The 24211-nt window shown below is 49.3% G+C and overlaps 1 protein-coding gene across 1 annotated transcript; it reads left to right on the forward strand.

Annotated features, from left to right (window-relative positions):
- Positions 1-653: 653 nt before the first annotated feature.
- Positions 654-23862, forward strand: CCDC187 (coiled-coil domain containing 187; the record flags this gene model as incomplete). The annotated part of the gene is made up of 17 exons (XM_081967090.1): positions 654-686; positions 3595-3675; positions 4429-4493; positions 5415-5620; positions 7552-7680; positions 8173-8840; positions 9482-9576; positions 10184-10788; positions 11193-11265; positions 13927-14000; positions 14862-15001; positions 15782-15969; positions 16666-16753; positions 16945-17088; positions 18306-18442; positions 20616-20773; positions 21698-23862. 17 exons carry the CDS (start codon positions 654-656, stop codon positions 23155-23157), a joined length of 4344 nt encoding a protein of 1447 aa, XP_081823216.1. The 3' UTR covers positions 23158-23862.
- Positions 23863-24211: the final 349 nt, after the last annotated feature.

Consider the following 24211-nt stretch of genomic DNA (forward strand, 5'->3'; position numbering starts at 1 on the left):
CCCTGGGGGAGCCGCAGGAAACTCCTGGCAGATCCCTTTCCATGGCTTCCCCGGGCAAGATTTCTTAATCCACATTGATTTAAGGGGCACGATGTCTCGTGCTGCTGAAGCAACGGGCAAGGACGCCTTTCTTGGCAGCTGGGGCTCCCCCCCCCCCATATAGAGGGACTGATGCCTTGGCTAGCCCCCTCCCCGGACGCCGACCCATTCTGAAGCAATTTCTATAAAATAAACTCTCTAATCAGGTAAGTGATTCCATACGCTAAATTGCTGCCTTGCAGCTGCTCAGTTAACCTGCTTTATCCCCCCACCACCACTTCCAGAAAGTCGATGATGGGAGGGGCCCCGGGAACACCCAGCAACTTTGTTATCCCAGTGAGAATCGAACCTGGGTCGGGGAGACCGTCCCCCGTGCGCAGAGACATCAGACCGTGTTTTAGCCAGGATCGGGTATGACTTGAGGAGGGGGTCCAGCTATGCTCTGGCCTTGACCACAGCTGCCTGTGGGGCTCCCCATCCCACTGGGGACTCTTCCAGCCCCTGGGCAGCCAGAACTGACCTCCCAGCTGGTGGATGGTCAGTGGATAGCTTGAGCTCAACCCCAGTGAATCCCATTTCACGGCTTGCTGCCCTGGACAAACCATCATTAAGCAATGTCGGCCAAGCCAGCCCTGATGCCCTCCGGGGTAGGTCCTCCAGCCTTCAACAGGAGGGTCCGTCCCCTAATGGACGACCCAGTGGGGGGTGGGCAGCACTGCCAGGCGGCCGCCAGCCCCCAATCCAGAGCTCATGCTCTTTTGACCTGTGGCATCTCCCTTGCAACCTGGAAGCATTTATGTCTCTGAAATGAATCTCCTTTGGGGTGGGGGGGCAGCGGATGGGGGGGGGGGCGACAGGGATACCTGTGGGACTGGTACGGCAGAGCCCATGATGAATTTGATTCCTGGCTGATTGGGTTTCCACTTCCCAGACTTCCTGTCCAGCCTGGGCTTTTCAATTCTTATCTGTGGCCGGTTAAAGGCTGCCCACCCGCCCCCTGCCCCCAGACTTAGAAAGGGCTCTCTCCCTCAGGAAGCAACGGGGTCCAAAAGCCCCTCCCCCCATTTTGAGCATGGGTACCAGGCAGGGAAGGGAGCACTGCCTGCCTGATGATCTGCCGTCCCTAGGTGGCTAGTTTGTCTTTGGCTCGACTCCAGTCAGGACAGCTGGACTTCCAGCAGCCTCCCTCTCCCAAGGCCTCCGTCCTCTGCCCCTTTCCCCCTGGCCTGGCCCTCCCTCTTGCTGAAATAAAGACCCCTCCCCTGCCTCTCCTCTTGTCAAAAGTCTGCACCGCAAGCTCTCCACTAGATGGGATTTGTAGCAATAGCCATAGTCCTTAGATTTATATACTGCTTCACAGTGCTTTTACAGCCCTCTCTAAGCGGTTTACAGAGTCAGCCTATGTCCCCCCCAACAATCTGGGTCCTCATTTTACCCACCTCAGAAGGAGGGAAGGCTGAGTCGACCTTGAGCCGGTCAGGATTGAACCTCTGGCAATTGGCAGAGTTAGCCTGCAGTATGGCATTCTAAATAAAGAAGGAAGGAAGGATAGCAATAGACTTATGTACCGCTTCACATCTCTCCCTAAGCGGTTTACAGAGTCAGCCTCTGGCCCCCAACAATCTGGGTCATCGTTTTACCCACCTCGGAAGGATGGGAGGCCGAGTCAACCTTGAGCCTGGTAGGATTCGAACTGCCAAATCGCAGGCAGCCGGCAGGCAGCAGAAGTAGCCTGCATGAGTGCGCTCAAACCACTGCGCCACCGTGGCTCGTCCCCGCCCAAATCCTGTTAGGAAGTCCCCAAGGTGCTTTTTCAAAACCATGACCTGGGTGACTGAGAGTCTCCCTAGACATCCAGGTCGGAAGGTACTCTTGAGGGCATCCAGCCCATCCCCTGGCTCAGCACAGGACTCCGAGCTAAACACCTCGATTGACCAAGGAGACAACAGTCCCTTCTCCAGGGAAGGCGGAGTCTTGTTTGAATCCACAACTTCCTTCTAAACTAAGAGAAGCATCGGAAATAAAACCCCGCAGCAGCAGCCGCCTCCGCCTCTGATGGAATAAATCTGATTTCTCCGCCACAGGAGACTTGCAGAAAGTCTTAGGAAGTCTGCAAAGGAAGCATCAGTTCCAGTTGTCTCCATTGCTGCATTTGGGGTGCCCCCCCCCATCTCAAACCCTTCAGGGACGGTGCTCGACTGCCCCTCAGTGGCTCAAAGGGGCTTTGTCACTCTGTTCACCGATGTCTGTAATTTTTTTCTTTGGGGGGGGGGCACTTCAACCAATCCTTCTTGGGTACATTTCCTTGCCTCGCCTCTCACCTCTAAAGTGACGCTGTTACCCTTTCTCATCCTGTATTACGGACTGACTTTGAGGATGGCACTTCATTGCAAGGAAACGTTGATGCCTAGCCAGCAGACTAAACCAGGGGACATATTGGGGTTCGGAAAATCTGAGCAAGACGCCTTTCCAAGGCGCTGAACCCTCACATCATTCTGATTTAACTGGCACTCTTGATTTAACGGACTCCCTGAATGGTCCGTTAAATCAGGGTTTTCTATCACCGTGCCCCTAAAATCACCAGAGAAGGACAGTGTACCCACTTTGGGGTGCAGGAGCGCATCAGTTATATGAGGCTCCCCTCCTCTGTGTGTCTTCTCCATTTTTGGCGCGTGAGTTGGCCTTAAAAGGTCCCTCTGTGTCCCTTTCTCGTAAACCTTTGCGAATATATCATTTGTCCCCCCAAAGATCCTATCTATTGCCGTCAACTCCCTATGAACGCCCCAATCTTTCATATCTTTCAAGTAACGTGATTGGACTTGTAGCTACAACCATCCTTCCAATTCTACCCTTTGTTCTTTTAATTCGTGCCTCGATTTCAACCTCCCTCCTTTGCCTATTATATCCTTGCAGGTAACCTGTTTTCCCTGATTGATAAGACTTGGAAGCACGACGGCTTCTAATGTGGATAACCAAATTGGAAACTTGCTATAGTTTTTTGGCTTAAATTTATTCCATATCTCCAATAACGCCTGTCTTATAAAATGTCTTTGAAAATACCGGTGTGCTATTTGTTTCCCGTACCACAGAAATGCGTGTCGCCCTAGATGTAAATCGTGGCCCTCTTAACGTTAGCAATCTTTTATTTTTTAAAAAACTCTATCCATTCTTGTACCCAGGTGAGCGTTGTCGCTTGGTGCTACAACTCCCACTCTGGGACGCCAAATCCTCCTCTTCCTTTTACACCTTGCAAGAGTTTGGATTTAATCCTTGGTTGCTTCCCTTGCAAAAGTATTTTCCAAAATACTTTTTTTAAAATCCAATTTTAGAGGGCTATTTTGAAACAAGGAGAGTAATTTCGGTGGAATATTACTCCGGTGTCCCTTTCTCTTCGACACTCTCCCTCCTTTCCACCTTGCTGGCCAACTGAGAGGCGGAGAAGCCTGTTGGGGCGGTGAGTGTGTGTATTTGCGCTAGTCGATTCTTTCTCAGCTACCTGGGTACCTGCCCCCAAACAAAGGTGTGTCCCTTCCCGCTTCTCCTGCCGCCGTTTAGGGCTCCTGCCTGCCTATCGGCTGCCTTCAGAGTCATTGCCTGCTTGGAGGGAGAAGGGAAGCTTCGTTGGATGAAAATCAGGTAAGGGAGCCGCGAAGGGTCCTTAGCATCCAGGCAGCACCCCTGTGCTCTCTGACCCTAACCCCACCCACCCCTGCAGGGATGTGTGAACCCAGCCAGAGAGGGAAGGGGATGCTCCTCGGTGTGGTGCATCAATTCAACAACATTCCTAGCAACTCTTGAGTAAGTCTGTTGTGACTCAGGAATAGTTCTTCATCCCCTGGTAAGAAGCGACGCTTTGCAAAGTTAAAGTTAAAGGACTTCCCCTCTTAGAAGTCTCTATTTTCCATTCTATTCTAATCTTGGAGGCACCAATCCAAAGTGACCAGAACGCCTCCCCTCCAGCAGTCAACATCCAAACAAACCAGGATTAATGCCAAACAAACAATCCAGCAGAGAACAGTAACCCTAATCAAGAAGCTGCCAAAGAGAAGGCCAAACCTCAGAATGACACTGGCAGGGCCAACTGCCGTGTATAAAGAGGGGAGCAAACCACACACTCTGATGATGTTGCCTAGTTGGGTCATGAAATGTCTGCAATCAGCCAACCAACCAGCCCAGGAGAGCACCAAGGGACTCCACGGTTCAACTCTTGAGCTACGGAGGGATATTTTTTTTTATTGGGATGATGCAGTTAGGCCACCTTATTTACAGGTGGATGTCACAAGGCTGTGGAATTCATAACCCCGAGCCATCATGGGGGGCTCAGACACGTGTAAGCAGAAGCCAGGGGTGCTCCCTTTGCTCATAAACCCCCAATGGCGTCTCCTACAGAGCAAGTGGGGGGACCAAGAGTGGTCCGTGCTTGTGGCACCTCCGTCAAGGGTCTCTCGGCCACCGTGAGCCACTGAAGGCTGGGATGCGTGAGTTTCCCATCTCCATGTCCATGGCAGAGGCTGTGGAGAAAACCACCTTGGCATTTTGTCTGTTCCTGCCATCCTCCTCCTCCTCCCCCTCCTCCCTGCCAACTGCCCAAAATGCCAGTTCCTGGCAAGCCCAGGCGTGTGTTTTGCACGCGCAGCTGCTGGGAGTGAAAACATTCATCAGAAGCCTTTTAACCTCTGAAAGAGACTCCGAAACGCACCGTTGGTTCTCTCTCCGGGGCCGATGCAAGGGAGGAGGAACGGTGGCAATTGGAGGTCCGCAGGACGCAGTTGGCCAGGGCCTTGGAGGCTCTGTGGTGCGATTTTGGTAATGCCAAAAAAGCCTTTGGTTTGATTGTGATCAGCGGGGGTGGGGGTGGGGGGGTGTTGTTCCATTTTGCAATAGGGTTTCATTTCTGAGCTACAAGTGCATTGGGCTGCCCCATAAATTTTCTCAGTAAGCAAATAAAGAAAACCAACCTTTAATAATAAATAACACAGCCGACGTCTTGGCAAAATGGGTGATACACCATCAGGTGGATTCGTAACTGGCTGACAAACCACACTTGATGTGTGATAGACTTATATACTGCTTCACAATGCTTTACAGCCCATTCTAAGCGGTTTACAGAGTCAGCCTCTTGCCCCCCCCCCAAACAATCTGGGTCCCCAACTCTGTTATTCTATTTCAATTTCTTAAATCTCTGCAGAACCAATGTTGGGTCCTGAATTCTGGAGCCAGGTCCATGCGTCCGCGCAAGAAAGAGGCAGCCGACTCGGCTCCACTCACCGGGGAAGGAGGGTCACCTCTGCGGCTGCAGGTGGCGTCCCCTGGAATGCCCCTCTTCTTCTCCGGCCGCGGTCGCCCTCTGCCCGGTCTCCACTCCTGGCTTGTAGGATCAGGTGCCTGAAGGAGAACTGCCCTTGGGATAAGAAGCTGCGGGCTCTGAAGAAAACGATCCTCGCCCAGCGGTGCAAATGCGCCCCTCGCCTTCCGGAAAAGAAGAGCCCCCGTCTGCCCTTGGAAGGGGAACCTCGCAGCACAAAACCTCTGAAGAGGAAGGTCTGCAAAACTGGAGCCTTTTCGGCTCCAACCTGCCCAGGTTAGTCTCGGGGGTCTTATTCTTTTTTAAAAGTTTTTTTTCCTCGTTTTTATTTTCATACAAGGAACCACAAGTTACATCTTAGCCTATAGCGCTATTTTGTATTATCCAATATTACGTCGGTTCCTCTTAACGTCAACCTAGAACAACGACCATTTGCTCTTCTGCTTTCCATACTGACCTCGGAAAAGACGGAAGGACGAGTCAACTTTATCTGTGCACAACCCCTTCCTCATGGTGTCTCTTCTTGGTCACCCATCTCATGTATCATCATCATCATCATCTCTTCTCTTTGGTGAAGGTCACAGCCAAAGAAGAGGAAAGACACCCAGAACTGGCCAGAGCTCAGCATCTCCTTCCCGGAAGGCAGAGAGAGAGAGAGGTGAGGTCACGGAGGGCAAGAAACGGACCCAGCAAATGGTTTAAACTTTGATATAAAGGGCAGCTCTCTGGGCAAAAAAGCAGAAAAGGGTGGGGTGGGGAATGGCAGGACTGAACGGCAGAGGAAGAGAGCTCCTTGGAAGAGACTGGGAGGGTGTGAATTGTGTCAGGCAGCTAGAATCATGGGTAGGAAGGGGCCTTGAAGATCCACTAGTCCAGCCCTCTGCTCAAGGCAGGAATCCTCAGACTTTCCAAGTCAAGTAGCTGCTGGGAAGGCAGGAAGGCGGGAAGGCAGGAAAGAAGGAAAGAAAGGGAGGGAGGGAGGAAGAAAAAGGAAGGAAGATGGGAAGGAAGGAAAGAAAGGAAGGGAGAGAGAAAGAAGGAAAGACAGACAGAGATAAAAGAAACAGGGAGATCTTGAAACTATTCTGAGGAAGGAAGGAGATAAGGAAGAGAAGGAAGGTGGAAAAGCAAAACAGAAGAAGGAAGGAATTAAAATTAAATAATTTAATTTAATCATTTCCCCCAGCTCTGCCCCCACCCCACCCCGCCAACCTTGCCCCCCTCCCGCTTTGTTTTAATGGGTCGTTTGAAAAACGCCCGTGTGTGTGTGTGTGTGTGTGTGTGTGTGTCTCCCTGCTAAGAGGAGAGGTCATCCTTGTCCCAGGCCAGGCGAGGCATCCATCATGGTAGCTTTCAGGGTCCCTGGGAGGCTTTCCCGGCCTTGAAGGGCTGTCAGGGACGAGGGAGGGGAGATGAATGAGAGGTCGCAGGTCGGAGGAAAAGCACCGGCGGGTTTGATGAATTGGAGATTTGCGGCCGTTAACAAAAAATTAAGTCAACCTAGGGATAAAATATTCATGGAGAATCAGCATTGCTGGGCACCATCCGGTGGGTTTTTGCCCTCGAATGATCGTGGGCAAGTGGGGGACGGGGGGGGGTGTCTTCTGCTCCAAACAGACCCTGTCGTAGTTCTGAAGCTCCAGCAGGAGGCGCCAGAAGCTTTCTCGCACTGCCAACCTCTGTCAATCCTAGTTTGGTTGTGTTGCTCACTTTGGATCTCCAAGTCTCAAGGCTGGTTTCCCTCAGCAGAGCCACCTAACACCAGAGGTTTTGGGGCGAACAATTATCCCCCAAGGAGTTGTGCAGAATCGTTTCGATTAGGACCCCGAGTTCAACTCCCAGAATTCCTCAGCCAGCCATGGGTTGGTTTATAATGGTTGAAAACTTTGAAAGTTGCTTCTCCCACCCCCCCACCACTTTCTTAAAGCTAATTTTCTTTATTTCTTATCCTGTCTCCCTCCCTCTCTTCCCACCTTCTTTCTTTCTTTTTGCCTTCCTTCCTTCCTTCTTTACTTCCTTTCTTTCTTTTCCTTTCCTTCCTTCTTTCTGTCTTTCCTTTCTTTCTTCCTTCTTTCCTTTCCGTCTTTCTTTCCTTCCTTCCATCTTTCTTTCTCTTTCTTTCTTTTTCTTTCCTTCTTTCTTTCTTTCCGTCCTCCTCATTGCCTCCACCTGTTTCTGAAAGCTTTCTCTTTCTGTTTAAATTCCAGCCGTTACTTTGTTTGGAGTATCTGCTTGGAAGGAAGGCCAAAAACTGGCTAGAATCATTCTTGGCCCACCACTGAAATATCCAAATCTGAAAACTGAATTGAAAAGCAAAGGGATGGAGCCTCTCCAAGGTACTTTTAGATACATATAACAGCTTTTATATTTCATTTATTCTGGTTCAGGTCTGGCGGAAGGGAGTTCTCATCAAATTGTCATGGTACGAGGGGCATGGAAAGATAATGTCTTCCCTTCCCTCTCCTGCTTCTTTTCTTTTCATCCCTTTTCTTCTTTCTTTATTCCTTCCTTCCGTCCCTCCTTCCTTTCTCCAAATGCACAGAATACATTTGCAAAAAGGAGACATTCAGAAGAAACACAAGATCTGCAGAGAAGTTCACTGTGCGTTTTTCCCTTCACTCTTTTGATCATTTAGTTCCTAAATTTCTGGCAAAGGAGGGGAGAGCATTGGAGGTTTTCCTCCTGGGAGCCACGAGTCCTTTGTGTAGTTCTGAGTAGTGCAGGTGTACTTTCGTTACTGATAATTCCGAGGGTCTTTCTTTTCTAACTGACCAAGGTGGGACCGCCGACAACATGGCTGAATTGGGTGTGTGTGTTCTTTCCTCCAGAATCTCAGCTCACCGTATCCCAGCCAGAGCAAAGCTTCAGAGAAAACGGTCAAGCTGTACAGCCTGAGATGAAGAAGACAAAACGAGAGACACGCGCAGCCGAATTAAACCATAAATGGGAAGACTGGGAGAACTCTGGCTGGACACAGAAATGGACCAGGAGGCACCAGAAAGCTCCAGATGCAGAGAAGAAGAACGGAAACCATCCAAGACCAGCAGGGAGGATGAGGAAAGCAGGATCTACCAAAGGTTCCTCTGATGGGTTGAAGACCACACCTTCTCCTAAGAATCAGAATGCAGCTGCTAAGATGATGGGCGTGAGAGAGACATCCAGGCCTGGCGAGGGAAGGTGGAATGGGTCTTCTCCGAAAAGTGAAACTTCCTGGAAAGAACGCCGACCCACAGCCACGTTGGTGGAGGCCAGGAGGAAGCCCTATAGTCCTGAACAGCTCCGTGAGTTTATGGACCAGAAGGCCGCTGAGAGAAAGAGGAGGATCCAAGAAGAGAGGAGGACCTCAAAGGAAGCCCAAGAAGAGAGGAACAAGAAACTTCAAGAGGTCTACCGAAAGCAGAGAGAAGCCGCTGGCAGAAGAAGAAGAAGCCATTGGGCAGGACAACTGAGAGAAGACCTGACCTTCATCACACCCGCCAAGAATAATCTTGATTCGGTAAGGAGCTGTGGTCGGACAGAAGTCATAAATGAAGGAGAGCTTTCGTTAGAAAGTCCCATGCTAAGATGGAGTCCCAGAAGCCACGCGGTTTAATGTTATCTCAGAAACTGCAGCCCACACCAGCTGTTTGCGCAAGACGCTAAACTGTGATTTGTTGTACTGTGGCCTCCCAAATTCACCCAGCTGTGTGCACGCACAGGAAATGAGGTGCAAAGCTTCCAACCATATTTAGCCTGTTGTGTTGTAGGAACTCCTCACCCGATAGGTTTCAGGGAGAGGAGATACAGGGACCCCTCGACTTATGGCCATTCGTTTAACAACCGAAGTTATAACGGCACTGAAAAAAAAGCAACTTATGACTTCCTTGCGTTTACGGCCATCGCACGGTCTCCGTGGATCAAAATTTGGGCAATTGGCATGCCCTTGTGATGGTTGCGGTGTCCTGAGTCGAAGGAAGGCAGATCTTAAACCTGCCCCGGATTGAGAAACACAGCAGTCCAACTTCCAACAGATATTTGAGACTTCAACCCCCAGAATCCTCAGCAAGGGTTACAGCTGATGGGTCCCACTGGTGGGCGAGAGCATCTGTCACAGACCTGGCAAAGTTAATATAAAGTTCCTCTTGTTTTAAATTTTAGAAATACCGAGGTGGACAGTCTCCAGCAAGCAGTGCCCCGAAAGGTGTTTGCCGAACATCCTGGGCTCTGCTAAGGAAGGAGTTAAAATTCAACAGGTATGGGATGATTATTTCCAGGTGCATAAGGATGCAGAACACAGGGACGTGGTGGCTCAGTGGCTAAGACGCTGAGCTTGTCGATCAGAAAGGTCGGCGGTTCGAATCCCTAGCGCCGCGTAACGGAGTGAGTTCCCGTGACTTGTCCCAGCTTCTGCCAACCGAGCAGTTTGAAAACACGTAAAAAATGCAGGTAGAAAAATAGGAGCCACCTTTGGTGGGAAGGGAACAGCATTCCGTGTGCCTTCAGCATTGAGTCATGCCAGCCACATGACCACGGAGAGGTCTTCGGACAGCGCTGGCTCTTCAGCTTAGAAACGGAGATGAGCAGCGCCCCCTAGAGTCGGGAACGACTAGCACAGCTGTGTTATCTTTACCTTTAAAGATGCAGAGACGTGGCAGAGGTATTTAATGAATTAATTAATTTCTTATAGCCACCCAACCTAACCAAGTTACTCTGGGAGTCTTAATACTTCCAAAATTATAAAACAGTTTTAAAAACATGAGGCGTTATTCGGACTGTAACATTAGATTTTTGTTGTTGTTCAAGAATAAGAAAGAGATTTGATGTGTTTTTTTCTTGGGAATTCCACTGTTGTTCCATTAGTGAGTTGGAGCCAAGGATGGACAAAACAGGAGAAGTGACTCCTTATCCAATGGACCCTAAAGATCAACTGAAGAGCCCTCTGAAACTCAAGCAGGTGGACCTCTCCTCCTCTCGAGCAAGCCATCACTCACCGAGTCCTTCTCCTCTCCGGAGAGAGGAAGTTCTTGGCATGGAGACACCGTTCTCCTCGGACATCTCTACCTCCCCTTCTTACAGGAGAAAGCAAGACAGAGTGAAGGCCATCCACAACTTAGCTAAAGATCTCAGTGAGCGGCTGGGGAGAGAAATGAAGAGGTTACAAGCCACCAAGGCCTCAAGGGACCAAGGATGTCCACCTGGAATTCCATCTAAGAGGTCTCAGATGACTTCTCCACCTGGAGTTCCTCTTGAGAAGTTTGATGCTCCAGGAAATGCAGAGTCTATTTGGAGTTCAAGATCTTCATTGGATCCACCCACGTGTCCTCAAGATACGGCTGGTCTCGAGAAGGGGTTAGGCGTCCCAATGGTCAAGGAGCGGATCGCCCAACATCATCTGCTAACCAATGGGGGCGGCCTTGAAGCGATGCAGATGGCCTCGGTGGAAAGGAGGCCAAGCAGGATGGAAGGTTGGTAGGGAAGGGGGTTTGCACATACATGTGTTTGCACGAGTTCACACACCTTTCAGTTTGGGCATGCGTGTACGCAGTTTGGGCACTCGGTGTCTAAAAGATTCGCCATCTCTGCCCTATGAAATGTGAAATCTCTATTGGGCTCAACGCAGAGCGAAATTTCCTGCATGTGGATTTCAAGAGGATTTCTCTCCCTCCTTCTTCTCCTTCCTTCCTCTCCCTCCTTCCCTCCTTCCTTTTCTCCTTCCTCCCTTCCCTCTCCTTTTTATTTCTTATCTTTTTCCTTCCTTCTTCCTGCCTGCCCAAACTGACACTTCAGAAAATTAACCATAATATAATAGATATAAAAGCAAAATTATGCTTACCCAAATCAGTGAAGAAGTTCTGTCGTTCTCCCCAAGGTCTGGCTTCAGAGATGGGATTATTTCGGGAGAAGGGCCCTCCTGGGGCCCCAGCCAGCATCTTCCCTGGAAGGTAAGCTACAGCCTTTGGGCTTATTAAACTTGTCTATTTTAAAATCACATTTCTACCAAGCCAGCCCGTTCAGCTACTTTGGGATTCCTTAGGAAGAGGGCTAAATAAAGACGCTGAGAGTCCAGGGGAAAGTGGAAAAGAAGGAAACATACAGCTGGGCTGTCCTGTCAATCAAGTTCCTGTAAATTAATTTATTGATTAATATTTAAATTTTGCTTCGGTGATCAGCAGCAGCTTTGAGCAGCAGACATTGGTCCTCCTTCCAAAAATAAGATGCCAATTCTCAAAAGTCAGCTCTGTGCAGATTCACAGGTGCCCACAAGATGGGGCTGCTGACCTGCTTAATGGGCACAAAGGCACCTACGTTCTTCCCAGGTAAATCTCAGGTGTTCTGAGCCAGAAGTGGGGGCCTTCCGATATTCCTCAACTACAAATCCCAGCAGCCCCACTGGTTCTTTGAGATGCTAGGACTGTAATTTGGCAACCTCTTGGAGGAGGCCAGGAGCTCCAGGTGGTCCAAAGTGGGGACCCAAATCTTTCAGGCTGAAAGCTTGAGCTTTGAGCTTCAGATCCTAGGACCGTGGGATTTAACAACCGATCAAGTGATCCATTGTGGCAGGAAAGTTTGTAAATAGGGCCATCATTGGCTGGGTTTATACCAGAGGCTGCCCCAAAGCCGGATAAGCGATGGGTGTTAGCTGAACCTTTTTCCTTTCTTTCGTTTTCTTCCCCTGGCATTTGCTCTGGCGTGAAGCTTTCTCATGACTACAACGCCCATCATCCTCCTTAGAGCGACCTGGCCTGCTCCCGAGAACCTCCTTTGGGTCAAAATGGAATATATTAAATCATGCCCCCCCCCCCTCCCTTCTGGCCATAATTCCCTGGCTGGGAAGAATCTGTTCCAGCATATGGTAAGGATGGAACTGGAGTCTCTTGATTATTTTTACGAGCAGCCCTCTAAATCCCCACTGATCCCTTTTCTGCTCAATCTGAACAAGAGATTAACCAATTGGATCCCAGAGATTTATTTACTGCAGTTGGCTTCGCTCGATTTCAAATATGGAGAGTGGAGTGGACGGTCCTTGTCCGTCCATGTTGCAGCGTTGGGACGGAGAGAAGGAATTCTATCTTGGCTTGGGTGCTGAGGCACCTAGGCAAGATTTGCCCCTCGAGAAAAAAAGGGGAATATCTCTATCTCTATCTATCTATCATCTGTCTATCTATCTATCTATCTATCTATCTATCTATCTATCTATCTATCTATCTATCTATCATCTATCTATCATCTATCAATCTATCTAATTCTCTCTCTCCCACCTCTATCTCTTTCTATTCTGTCTGTCTGTCTGTCTGTCTGTCTGTCTGTCTGTCTCCTTTCACCCATCATCCCAAAGCTCTGGTTTATAAGTCTTTCCTCTCGCTCCTCCACCACTTCTTTTCGCCCCCCACTCCACTGTTTCTGGGTCATCCTGTGAGAAGGGAAGGAGCGAGGAAAAAGCTTATTAATGTGAAAAATGAAATGAGATTTTTCTTGCTAAGCAGATTGCTGATTGGAATAAAAACTCCCACCACCACCCCACGCCTGTCTCCTTCGGCTCCCAGCCCTAGGAAACATCTGTCGAGACTTTATCTCCTTGGCTTTGGGCTTCCACCCGATCAAGGAAGGTCCCGTTTTTTCACACATCCCTCACTAATCGGTTTAGCCGAGCCCTCCACGCCGTGTCGCGGGCTGAGCTCTGTGTGCCCAAGAATAAAAGCTTTCTTAGCCTGCCTCCTAAGCCCTTGGGGACTTGAAGATGGCTGGAGTTCCCCTCCCAGAATTCCCCAGCCAACAGGAAAAATGGTCACGTCACTTTTCTCAACGCTGTTGTAACTTCAGTCTCTTCACAAAGTGTTGTGAGTCGAGGACTACCTGTAGCTGGTTTGGGGATAGGTGGGGTTGTGGTGCGGAAGCCATTGTGTGTGTGAGGAAGACAACCGGATGCTTCCAAGATGAAACTTTAGGGGTGTTTCGACTATGTGAAAATCCAGCATCTGAATTCACATCTCTCTGTTCTGACCGAGGCTTCTTCCCAAGAGCCTGAAGCAAACTCCTTGTCCCGACAAAAAAACCCTTTTATTAATTTCCCATGAATTCTGCTCATTCACCTCCAGCAAAGTCTTTCAAGGGAGGATTTACAGTCACAGATCTTATCTGGCTGGGAGAGCTGCCAGGCCAATCTCTGCAGAACTTGGCAAGGAGTCTCAGAGAGCCAAGAACCAATGAAGCAAACTGATTGCCTCCTGCAAACTCCACTCCCCCTTCACTCCTCTTTTATTTCCTCTGGGAGGGGCCATTTATCGTCCACCTGTGGCCTTACTCCCAAGTCCACCCCTGTCCTTTAGCTGCTCCCTTCCTCTGTCCACTCTGCGCATGCACACATTGGGAACAGGCTCCAGCTGTTCCTCTGCTTCACTGATGTCTGACTCTGAAGGTAGCTGATAACTGGCATAGGGCTCTGGCCCCCTCTCTGCCTCCGACACAGAGCCCTCACCAGAGCCTTCCCCAGACTCCAGGACTGGCCCATGTTTCTCCCCAGCCTCCTCACTGTCCGAATCTGCTGCCTGCTCCACTGGCCACTGGTGGAGCACAAAACTCTCTCTCTCTCTCTTTCATTTTAGTGGGTCAATCCACACCTTGGTTGAAATTCCAAAGGCTTCTTTGAAGAAGAACCATTGTCAGAAGAAACCTCCAGGTAAGATGCAAAGCAAAATCGCACAGGGAGACCCATCTCTCTTTGGGTCTACTGAACATGTAGGTTGGCTTCATCAGAAATGCCTCCATTCTTCTGTCTCGTAAGGTTGAAGCAACTTCTAACTCCTGAGACTTTTGGAGAAGTTACGTCTTCCTCAACATCGTCCCCTCCGTAAACATTGGCCTCCAGCATTTATGGATGTTGGCCACCATTGTTTCTCCACTAACAGCTTCTAGTTGAACTGGAGAGTATCGGTAGATTATTTTGCCTGCCAAAAATGAATGGGTGGTTGGAAGGAAGGAGAAGGGGAAGGGAAGACAAAGGGAAGGGTAGGAAGGAAGCAATGGGAGGAGGAGGAGGACGAGGAAGGGAAGGGAAGAAGGAGAGATGAGAGAAGGAAGGGAAAAAAAGAAGGAAGGAAGGAAAAGAAAGAAAGAAGGAAAGAAAGGAAGGAAGGAAGGAGAGAAAGAAAGAAAGTAAGTAAGTGATGGTTCCATTTCTTAAATCACACTAATATTTTTTTTCCCCTTAAACTTGTAAAGTAAGGGCACAAACTGAATTTTAAAAACCCAAAGGTGGATTAGTGCAAAATCCAGAGAGACTCAAAGTGACTGCAGAAAGCAAGATGGGCTACACAGGTTCCCAACCTTTATGGTTTCATCTTGACTATTCAGGGGAGAGCTGAAAAAAAGCCACGGCTAAGGATTCAGTATACTTGGGCATCATTTATGATTACTGTTGCATTTTACCACAATGCTCTACAAAGACCCACACGGACTGAGCGGGAGAGATACATCGCATAAAAAAAAAATGAGGGATGCCAAATAGGGAGGCCTGAAGGTTCTACTTCTTCTTCTCCAGAAATCCCACCGGGACAAGAGGGCTTCCTCTTCACAGCCCAGGACCAGCCCTCTGGTTTTCCCTTCGCGTCCATTAATTTGCCTCCCGGAAAAGCCGGCGCTGCAGAGGATCTGTCTGAGCCCACAGATTCAAACAGCCAGGTAGGGGGGCTGAGCCCCTTCCTCCTCTCTCCCCTCCTGTAGGACAGGGATGGAAGGCATATTGGTGTGCTTATGCCTTATGCCCCCTTTACGGACCTCTTAGGAATGGGGTGAGGTCCATGGCTGACAGTTTGAGGTTGAAGCTGTGGGGGGTTTGAGGATGTAACAACGGGGTCAGGTAGAGCATTCCAGACGTTGACCGCTCTGTGGCTGAAGTCGTATTTTCTGCCATCGAGTTTGGAGTGATTTACCTTGAGTTTGTATTGATTGTTTGCTTGTGTGTTGTTGAGGTTGAAGCTGAAGTAGTTGTTGACAGGTAGGACGTTGTAGCAGACAATTTTGTGTACTGCGCTCAGGTCAGAAAGTAGGCGGCGTAGTTCCAGATTGACCAAGGCCAACATTTCGAGACTGGTGGCGTAAGGGATTCCGTTGTGAGCAGAGGAGTGGAGGACTCTTCTTGTGAAATAGCTCTGGATCCGCTCGATCGTATTAAGGCCCGATATACAGTGTGGATTCCAGGCAGACGAGCTGCATTCGAGGATTGGTCTGGCAAAGGTTTTGTATGTCCTAGTTAGCAATACAATGTTATCAGAGAAGAAGCTTGGCAAAATTAGATTAACACAGTGTGTGAGTGTGTGTGTGTTAGCCTGAACTGTGGAGCCGCCGCCTCTGAAGCGTCCAAAGGGTTCTGGATGCCGTGTGGTCCAGGGGAGGAGAGGTTGCCTTGGCAACGGTGCGTCCTCTGGGGCATCTTTACCTGAGCTGTGTTTCTGTCCTCAGTGGAGTGAGATCGGCCAGTTCTACGGAGGAGCCAGTTCCTTTGGACGGCTTAGCCTGACCCTGGTGGAGCAATCCTTGAGGGAAGAGGAGCTGCGAGCCCGACACCAGAGTGCCCTCCTCCGGCTGCGGGAAAAGGCCCTCCAGGAGAAAGCCCAGGCGGAGCTGGCTTGGCTGGAGTATGGGGAGCGGTGAGGATACTTGTGCCCCCACACAGTCCCCCTCTGAGCCTCTCTTACACTTACCTCCCCCCTCCCCAAACACTGACATACCTCTGGTATCACACATCACGATATCATGATGCCAACACAGAAAATGATGTCATGGGGTCTTCAGGCCTTCCACCAAACACTTCTGTTTCTAGGTTAAGCAATGTTAGAGGAAGAAGAGGAGGGGGAGGTGGAAGAGGAGGAGGAGGTGTTGGTGGTGGTGGTGGTGGAGGAGGAGGAGGAGGAGGAGGAAGGAGAAGGAGAAGAAGAAGAAGAATTATTTTACAAAAAGACAGGAAATAAGAGGAAAGGGGAGTAGTAAGATCTTGATTTAACAGATTGTAGGAAGCTAAAAGATATAATCAATGATACGAAATAGTCCTGAAGTTGGAGGAGTTTATAATCCCAATTTGAGACAGAGGCAGTGACCAGAGCAAAAGATGGTATTTTGGGCATCAAGAAGGGTTTTTTTTTTTTTAAATTTAGTTATTTCAATTTTTTAGCCGCTCAGCTCCATGGGACTCAGCAGTTCTGCCTTCCAATGGAGTGAATGAGTGAGTGTGTGTGTGTGTGTGTGTGAAGATTGTGTTGTGCTGTGGGAGGGGCCATTGGTTGGATCCCAACTAGGATAGAAATCCACTTCCCAACGTTTGAGTTCAATCCGTTTCCTGCTTTCAGCTCCCCAAATGGATCGCAGGGAACAGGAGGCCCATCATCCACAGCCGAGAAGCAGCTCTCCATCCTCACCAGGCTGAAGCAAGAGCAGGTGATATATCTGGGGAGGGGAATGGAGGAGGGAGGAGGGACTGGAGGGTTTGTTAGCCCTGCAAGGTAGTCCAGGCAAGTAGCATGTAAGAGAAGCACTAACTCTGTCCGAATTGTAAAGTTCCATTGACAGAATCTTGCAAAACTGGAAACGTTGAACTGCTGTAGGGTTGCCTCCTGTCTTCCCTGCAGGCAGAAATCAGACACCTGCAGAACATTGGCCGAGCTGCCCATCAGGAGCGGAAGCTTCTCCTCCAACAGCAAAAGGAGCTCTTAGAAGTGCAGAAGACAACCACACAGCTGTGGCTACAGCTGGCTGGGGAGCTGCCACACCCGGTTGGTGAAGTCCATGCCAGGGGACCTGTTGTTGCTCTTCTCTGCAGCGTCCAAATTATGAGGAGCCCCCTGAGATGGGAGCTCCGATGACCCTCCTATCTTCTAGTTCAGCCGTCACCAACTGGGGGTCCGTGAGAAAATGTTGGTGGTCTGCAGAAAAATTATCTGCATTTTTTATATTGCACTAACTCAGGGGTCCTCCAACTACGTCCCCTGAACGGCTGTGTGGCTGCAGAGAGTCTCCCCCTTTTTGTGGGGGTCGGAGGGGGGCAGAAATTCCCACTTGGGGTCTGCTTCAGCCTCCTGGTGGGGGGCTTTGGGCAAAGGCTGGAGGGAAGCACCGCTGGTGGTGAAGAGCCGGAGGGCCTCGTTCCAGTGGGACTGCAACATGGCCTGGAACTGGCCGACCATCTCAGCCTGCAGAGCCTCCAGGGGCCAGCACCTGGCCTTGCACTCCCGCAAGTCTTCCTTCTGCTTGGAAAGCCCATGCTCCTAGTCCTCAGTGAGGGGCTTCTGCTGAGCCTCCTTCTCGGTCAGATCCAATTTGAACTGAGCTGTTTTGCCAACTCTTTCTCCTGGAGGCTGCTTAGCTCCAGCAGCTGCTTCCTGTTGGGGCCTTAAGGAGCCCGGGTGGGCAGAGGAGGAGGGGCTGGGAGTGGAGGGGTGAGCAGAGGCTGGCAAGGCCCCCCTTGACGTGAGTGACATCAAGTTGACCACGCCCACCCAGTCCCATGACCACCTAGCCACGCCCACCCAGCCGGTCATTAGGCAGATCATGTTAGTGGTTTGCGGGATTTAAAATTATGAATTTAGAGGTCCGAAAGGGTGGGGACCCTTGTTCTAGTCCAACCCTCTGCTCAGGCAGGAGGCCCCATACCCATGATGGCAAAACTATGGCACAGGTGGCATGCAGAGCCATATTTAGCAACATAACAGCCGTCACCGCCCTTCCGGAGGGTTGGCAGGGGAGGCCGTTTGTGCCCTCCCCACGCTTCAGGAAAGCCTCCGGAGCATAGCGAGGGGTCACGTGAGCATGTGGGGGGGGGGTTGCATGCACATGCGCAGGTGGGCGGGGAGATTGAGTGGGCAGCGTGCGGATGCTGTAAGAAAAAGGGTTGCCATCACTGCCCTAAACCATTTCAGACAAATGCACAAAGCCTCAATGAAGTTGAGATCCCCCTAAAGGAAGTTAGCCAGATTTCTCTTCCTCTTGCCAGATTTCTGAGAGTTACAACCGTCAAGGAGTCGGCGTGCTGGAGAAAGAGAAATTTGAAGCCTCTTCCAAGACTGGTCCTCTCCTTGCAAGCCCTTCAGGGGGCACAGAACGGAGGGGCAGCCGTGAAGCTGGCAAGAAGTGAGAAACCATTCCTTAATGTTTGTAAAATTAAGATTTTGCAAGGCTCCTGACCGATGGCCACCAACGGAGGAGAAGTCGCCATCCCTCTGCCCGCTAAGTAAACCATTGTGCTTTTGTGTTAATTGTGTTATCTCAGGAAACGGGGGATTCACCAGAAGCGAATCATTGCTTTTCCCTTTGATTTATTCAAAGGTGTTTTTCCCCCCTGGATTCCCATGGCTGACCTTCTCCTTGACCTCTGCCCTGGAGCGGTCCTGCACCCTCCTGCAGATCTTTGAATGAATGGGGGGGTGTTTTGTGACTCCCACCCCTTCCTCGTTCACAAATTTTCCTCCTGGCCTTGTCACTTCCCATTCAGAAGCCTGGATGGATAAGTGGGAGGGAGGCGGTCTGTTTGGTTAATGGAGAGCCTTGCAAATAAATCTTTGCATGAAGCAGATCTATAATTTACACGGCTATTGATTATAGGTCACTGGTACCTTTAAAATGGATTGCTGGCTTCAACTGCACTCTCCCTGATGGAAGGGCTGGCCGGCCTGGTGGATAGAGAGAGAGATACCTCATCCATCTAGTTGTTTTGGACACCGCAAAGTCTTTTAGCCGGACTCCTGGTGAAGATCCGTAACAGGGAAACGTCTCAAGCCAAGAAGAAATTAAGTCCAGCTGCTCTGACTCCAATTCCAGGCAATTCTGTGGTTGTTGTTAGTTGCAAAGTCGTGTCCAACCCATCGCGACCCCATGGACCACGTTCCTCCAGGCCACCCTGTCCTCTCCCATCCTCTGGAGTCCATTCAAGCTCACACCAACTGCTTCGGGGACTCCATCCAGCCCCCTCATTCTCTGTCGTCCCCTTCTTCTTCTTCTGCCCTCCATCGTTCCCAGCATGAGGCTCTTCTCCAGGGAGTCCTTCCTTCGAATTAGGTGGCCCAAGTCTTTAAGTTTCCCCTTCAGGATCTGGCCTTCTAAAGAGCAGTCAGAGTTGATCTCCTCTAGGACTGACCGGTTGGATCGCCTTGCAGTCCAAGGGACTCACAGGAGTCTTCTCCAGCACCAGAGTTCAAAGGCCTCCATTCTTTAGCACTCAGTCTTCCTTATGGTCCAACTTCACAGCCACCCATTGCAACTGGGAAAACCATCGCCTTGACTATATGCCCTTGTGTTGGCAGGGTGATGTCTCTGCTTTTTATGATCCTGCCTAGACTTGCCATAGATTTCCTCCCCAGGAACAAGCAACTTTTAATTTCTTGGCTGTAGTCCCCATCTGCGGTGATCTTGGAGCCCAATTCTATCTGGATGAATAACAGAATAACAGAGTTGGAAGGGACCTTGGAGGTCTTCTAGTCCAACCTTCTACCCAAGCAGGGTACCCTAGACCATTTCAGACAAATGGCTGCCCAGTCTCTTTTTGAAAGCCTCCAGTGATGGAGCATTCACAACTTCTGAAGTCAAGTTGTTCCACTGATTAATTGTTCTCATTGTCAGGAAATTTTTCCTTAGTTCTAGGTTGCTTCTCTCCTTGATTAGCTTCCACCCATGGCTTCTTGTTCTGCCTCCAAGAGCAACAGAGATAATTAAGGAGCTGGAGGCTAAAACATAAGAGCAGTTGCAGGAATTGGATATGTCTGGAATGAAAGAAGGACCAGGGGTGACTTGACAGAAAGTCTTCCAGTACTTGAGTGAGGACAGATTTATTCTCCAAAGCACCTGAGGGCAGGACAAGAAGGAACCTTATCAAAGAGACATCCGACCTAGAAGGAAGGAGAACTTTACTGTCACTGGAACAGCTTGTCTGCGATACTTGTGGGGGCTCTCTCACTGGGTTTTTAGCACTAGCACCCAAACCTATATACCGCTTCGACAGTGCTTTTACAGCCCCCTCTAAGCTGTTTACAGAGTCAGTGAATTGCTCCCAACAATCTGGGTCCTCATTTTACTGACATAAGAAGGATGGAAGGCTGAGTCAACCTTGAGCTGGTCAGAATCGAACCGCTGGCAGTCGGCAGAATTAGCCTGCAATACTGCGCCACCACAGCTCTTTTAAGAAGAGATTGGGGAGCCGTTTGTCCAGAATTCTGGGCGTTAGGCGTTCACCCATCTTAAAGCTGGCAAGGTTGAGAGACGTGGCATTCAGCACTCCCTCTCCAATTAATTCAGGCTGGTCTCTTTATAGACATCTGGCTGAGTCGAAGGACATTTTGCCACCGGAGAATTGGGCGGCAGGAGGATTTGAAAAGTGGAAAGAAGGAAAGGAAGCTACAATCCAGGATCTATATGATCCTTCTGGTCGAAGATCCCGGGATCCAACCCTCGGAGATGGAAGAACAGCAGGTAACCATTTTGCCCCCTTCAATTCCTCGAATCTTTGGGAACTCAAAAACAAGCGATGGGAATTTTATTCCCAGGATTGGGTAGAAAGTGGCTGGTTGGTTGGACTTTTTTGGATGGAATCAAGCCAGCATTTCTGGCTACCCGAGAAAACTTTCTAAGCCATTTTCCAAACAACATTTCCTCGTAACCTTCTCTCTGTAAATTATGTCTTCCTGAAAGGCTCCTCAAGGAAATAATAAATTAAACTCGGGGCGAGTGTGACGTCTAATTTGGCCACTTCAATCACCCTTTAATGCAGACCGAAAGAGCCTCAGTTTCCCCTTTGATGTCTAGAATGTCCTGCTCGACATCTCGTTGGCGTAAATCACGCAAGAGCCGAAATCTGTCCGAGTTTATTAGGTGATATGATTATGTGGCTTCTTCAGAAAACAAGGCAGAGCTTATTCCGTTTGGGCTATTAAAAACGTGCTTTCTTCCGAGATATTTCCAACATAATTTAAGAGGCCGCATTTAAAAAAAGAAAAAGAAATCCATTTATCTGAGAGATTTTGCTTTCTTAATATTTCCAGCAGTTCATATTTCTTCTGCCTTCCCATTCAGCTTATAGAAACTAAATCCTAGATCTTCTATCGGAGACATTTCTATAATTTATTAGCCTTGTAGGTGCCTCGTCTGTAGGAAATTATAAATATTGAGGCAGGAATTACAGTTCCGCAGGACTCTTACTTATTCACAACACTTCAACATGATGAAATGCCGTTTTTGCCGTAAAATCTCACTTAGAAAATGTCTCGAGTCAATTGTTGCGCTGGCTAATAGAACAATATTAAATAATAATAGGCTGGAGAGACAGTGCGGGCATACCGAGAGATCTGATATTAAGACCTAAAACTGAATTGATTTCCATGCTTCTGCTGTTTCTAGATCACTTGGCCAGTCGAGGAGAAAAAGAACATGATCATGGTTTGACCAAGAATTCCCAAGACGGCCATCCTGGTTCTCCACTGGACAAAGGCCCAGAAGGTTTTGCTTCTGCAGGATTTCCCTCCGTACTTCGTGGTTTCTGTCCATATCCAGAAAAGTCACCATCTGGTCTTGATTTCCATAAGGGCTATGCGGTTCTAGTCCACCTCTCTGGAAGTTCTCCTTCCCCTTCAGATTTAGAAGATGGTGGCCTACAAGACACCGACGTGAGCCTCCCTGAAGAATTTAACTTCCAGGAACCCCTGCCTGACCAACTGGTTGTCTCTACACATCACGAAGCTCCAGCGGTGCCCAGGATAGTCATAAGCACAGAAAATAGTCCGTCCTCCTCAGAGAAGAAGCCCCAGGGACAACTTTCTGGTGGAGATCTTGAGTCGAGAGACTCAAAGTGTGCTCTGTGCAGCCAGGAAAAGATCTGGGAAGACACACATGGAACAGAAAGGTTGGGAGAATCTGGCTCTGTTCTATTATCCAACAGTGGAAGGGTGCAGGGGACTCCTTCTCCTGTGACCAAAAAGGATCACGTCCGTACACCAAGCACTGCAGCTTCTTTGTACGTTTCTGAGGAGCTCTCCTGCGCAGAAAATGGTGGGAACGAGATGACTTCTGGAAGCCCAGTTGATCCAGGGATGGTTTTCTTCTCCACCAACGTTCCTTTTCAGAGTCCTGGGGCTGAAGGGAAGAAGGACCCTGCGCCTTCTTTTAATGCATCTGGAGAAGATGTTGAGGATGAAAAGCCACCCCATTTTGGTAACAAGGAGGCAATCGTGACACTGGCACCAGATGTTTCTCTGGACATTGGCGCTCCTCAAGATTCTGAGGACCCACTACACGGCCCAAAGCATTCACTAGGCCATAGGTTTCCAATTTCTTCTGGTCACCTTCCCGCTTCAGGGGACAAAACTGACTGTGCCAACCGTTCAACGGATGAGTGTGTATCCCACAAGCCAGTTGAAACCAGTCTCCAACTCCACAAAACATCCGTGGGCAACAGGATCCTGGTTGAGGAACATCGGAAAAGTTCTCCCACCAGGAACCAAAGTATAAATAAAGCTGAAATGCCAACGGTTCGTTTAAGTTCTCCTCAAGAGGACCTCATGAAAAACGAAGGGGACGCCATGCTTCTTCCTGAACTGGATGATGATGTGATGTCTCCTGTGGATGAAATGTTGACTTATGGAAGCAGCGATTTCCCATCTTCAACTGAAAAGGATGTCTCCTCCGGGAGCACAGATCTTCCAGATCCACCCGAAAACCTGGGTGGAAAAGATGGCGAGGCCAACTCTAGCCTCCTCGATTTTCCTTCTCCACCCGATCCAGTGGGATCTTTGGAAGCTGAAGAACTTTCCTCACCCCGCGACCTCCCATCAGAAGGCGTGGAGTCCTCTCTTCACCCCTGAGCAGATCTCTCTCCGTTCTCACGTTCTCAAATTCAAATTTCAATGTAAAAGTGGAGAGAGAGGGAAATTATAGTTGCTTTAAAGGTAGTTCTCGACTTACAACCATTCATTTAGTGACTGTTCAAACTTACAATGGCACTGAAAAAAAGCGACGACCATTTTTCACACTTATGACCATTGCATCAGCATCATGTGATAAAAATTCAGATGCCAGCAACTGATTTGAGCATCGTGTGATAAAAATTCAGACATTTGGCAACTGTACTTGTACTTACGACGGATGCAGCGTCCCGGGGGTCACACGATCCCCCTTTGAGACCTTCTGACAAGCAACGTCAATGGGGAAGCCACTGATTCGTTTAACAACCTTGTCACGAACCTATCAGCTGTAAAGATTCACTTAACAACCATGGCAGGGAAGGCCGTAAAATGGGGCAAGAGAAATTTCTCAATTAGCAACTGAGACTTTTGAAATTGGGGCTGGTGAGGGGCGAAACTGGCACACACAGAAGATGGCGACACATTAAACAGCGGGCGCCACAACTGCCAGTCACGGTAGATGCATCACCTGTTCTCTGTCACCAGCAGGATTTCAATATCAAGATTATACTTACTCCAAGGCCTTTTTTTTTTCTTTTGCCTGATGTGGCTTTGATCAATATTAACCTCTGGGGTCAATAAATCTTCGTAGGGGCCTCCAGAGAAGTCATTAGCTTTCATAGAAAATGATTATTTCTCGGTTAAACTCTGCATTTAATTTCCAGGCCATCCGTCTCTCTTTTCTGGCTGAGTGGGGAAGAAGGGCAAAGGGGGAGACCTCCAAGGGGCACCCAGAGTCCCCACAGCCCTTTGGGGGTTGGCTTAGGCTCATTTATGGGCAAATCCTGAGGGAGGGGAAGGAGACAGAGAGAAAGGGAAGAAGGAAGAAGGAGGGAGGGAGGGAAGGAAGGAAGAAGAGAGAGAGAGAAGGGAAAGGAAAGGAGAAAAGAGAAGGGAAGAAGGAAGGAAGGAAAAAATGGGAAAGAGAGAGGGAGGGAAGGGGAAAGGAAAGGCT

Source organism: Natrix helvetica, assembly GCF_964273705.1.
Source record: "Natrix helvetica genome assembly, chromosome: 15".
Taxonomy (NCBI): domain Eukaryota; kingdom Metazoa; phylum Chordata; class Lepidosauria; order Squamata; family Natricidae; genus Natrix; species Natrix helvetica.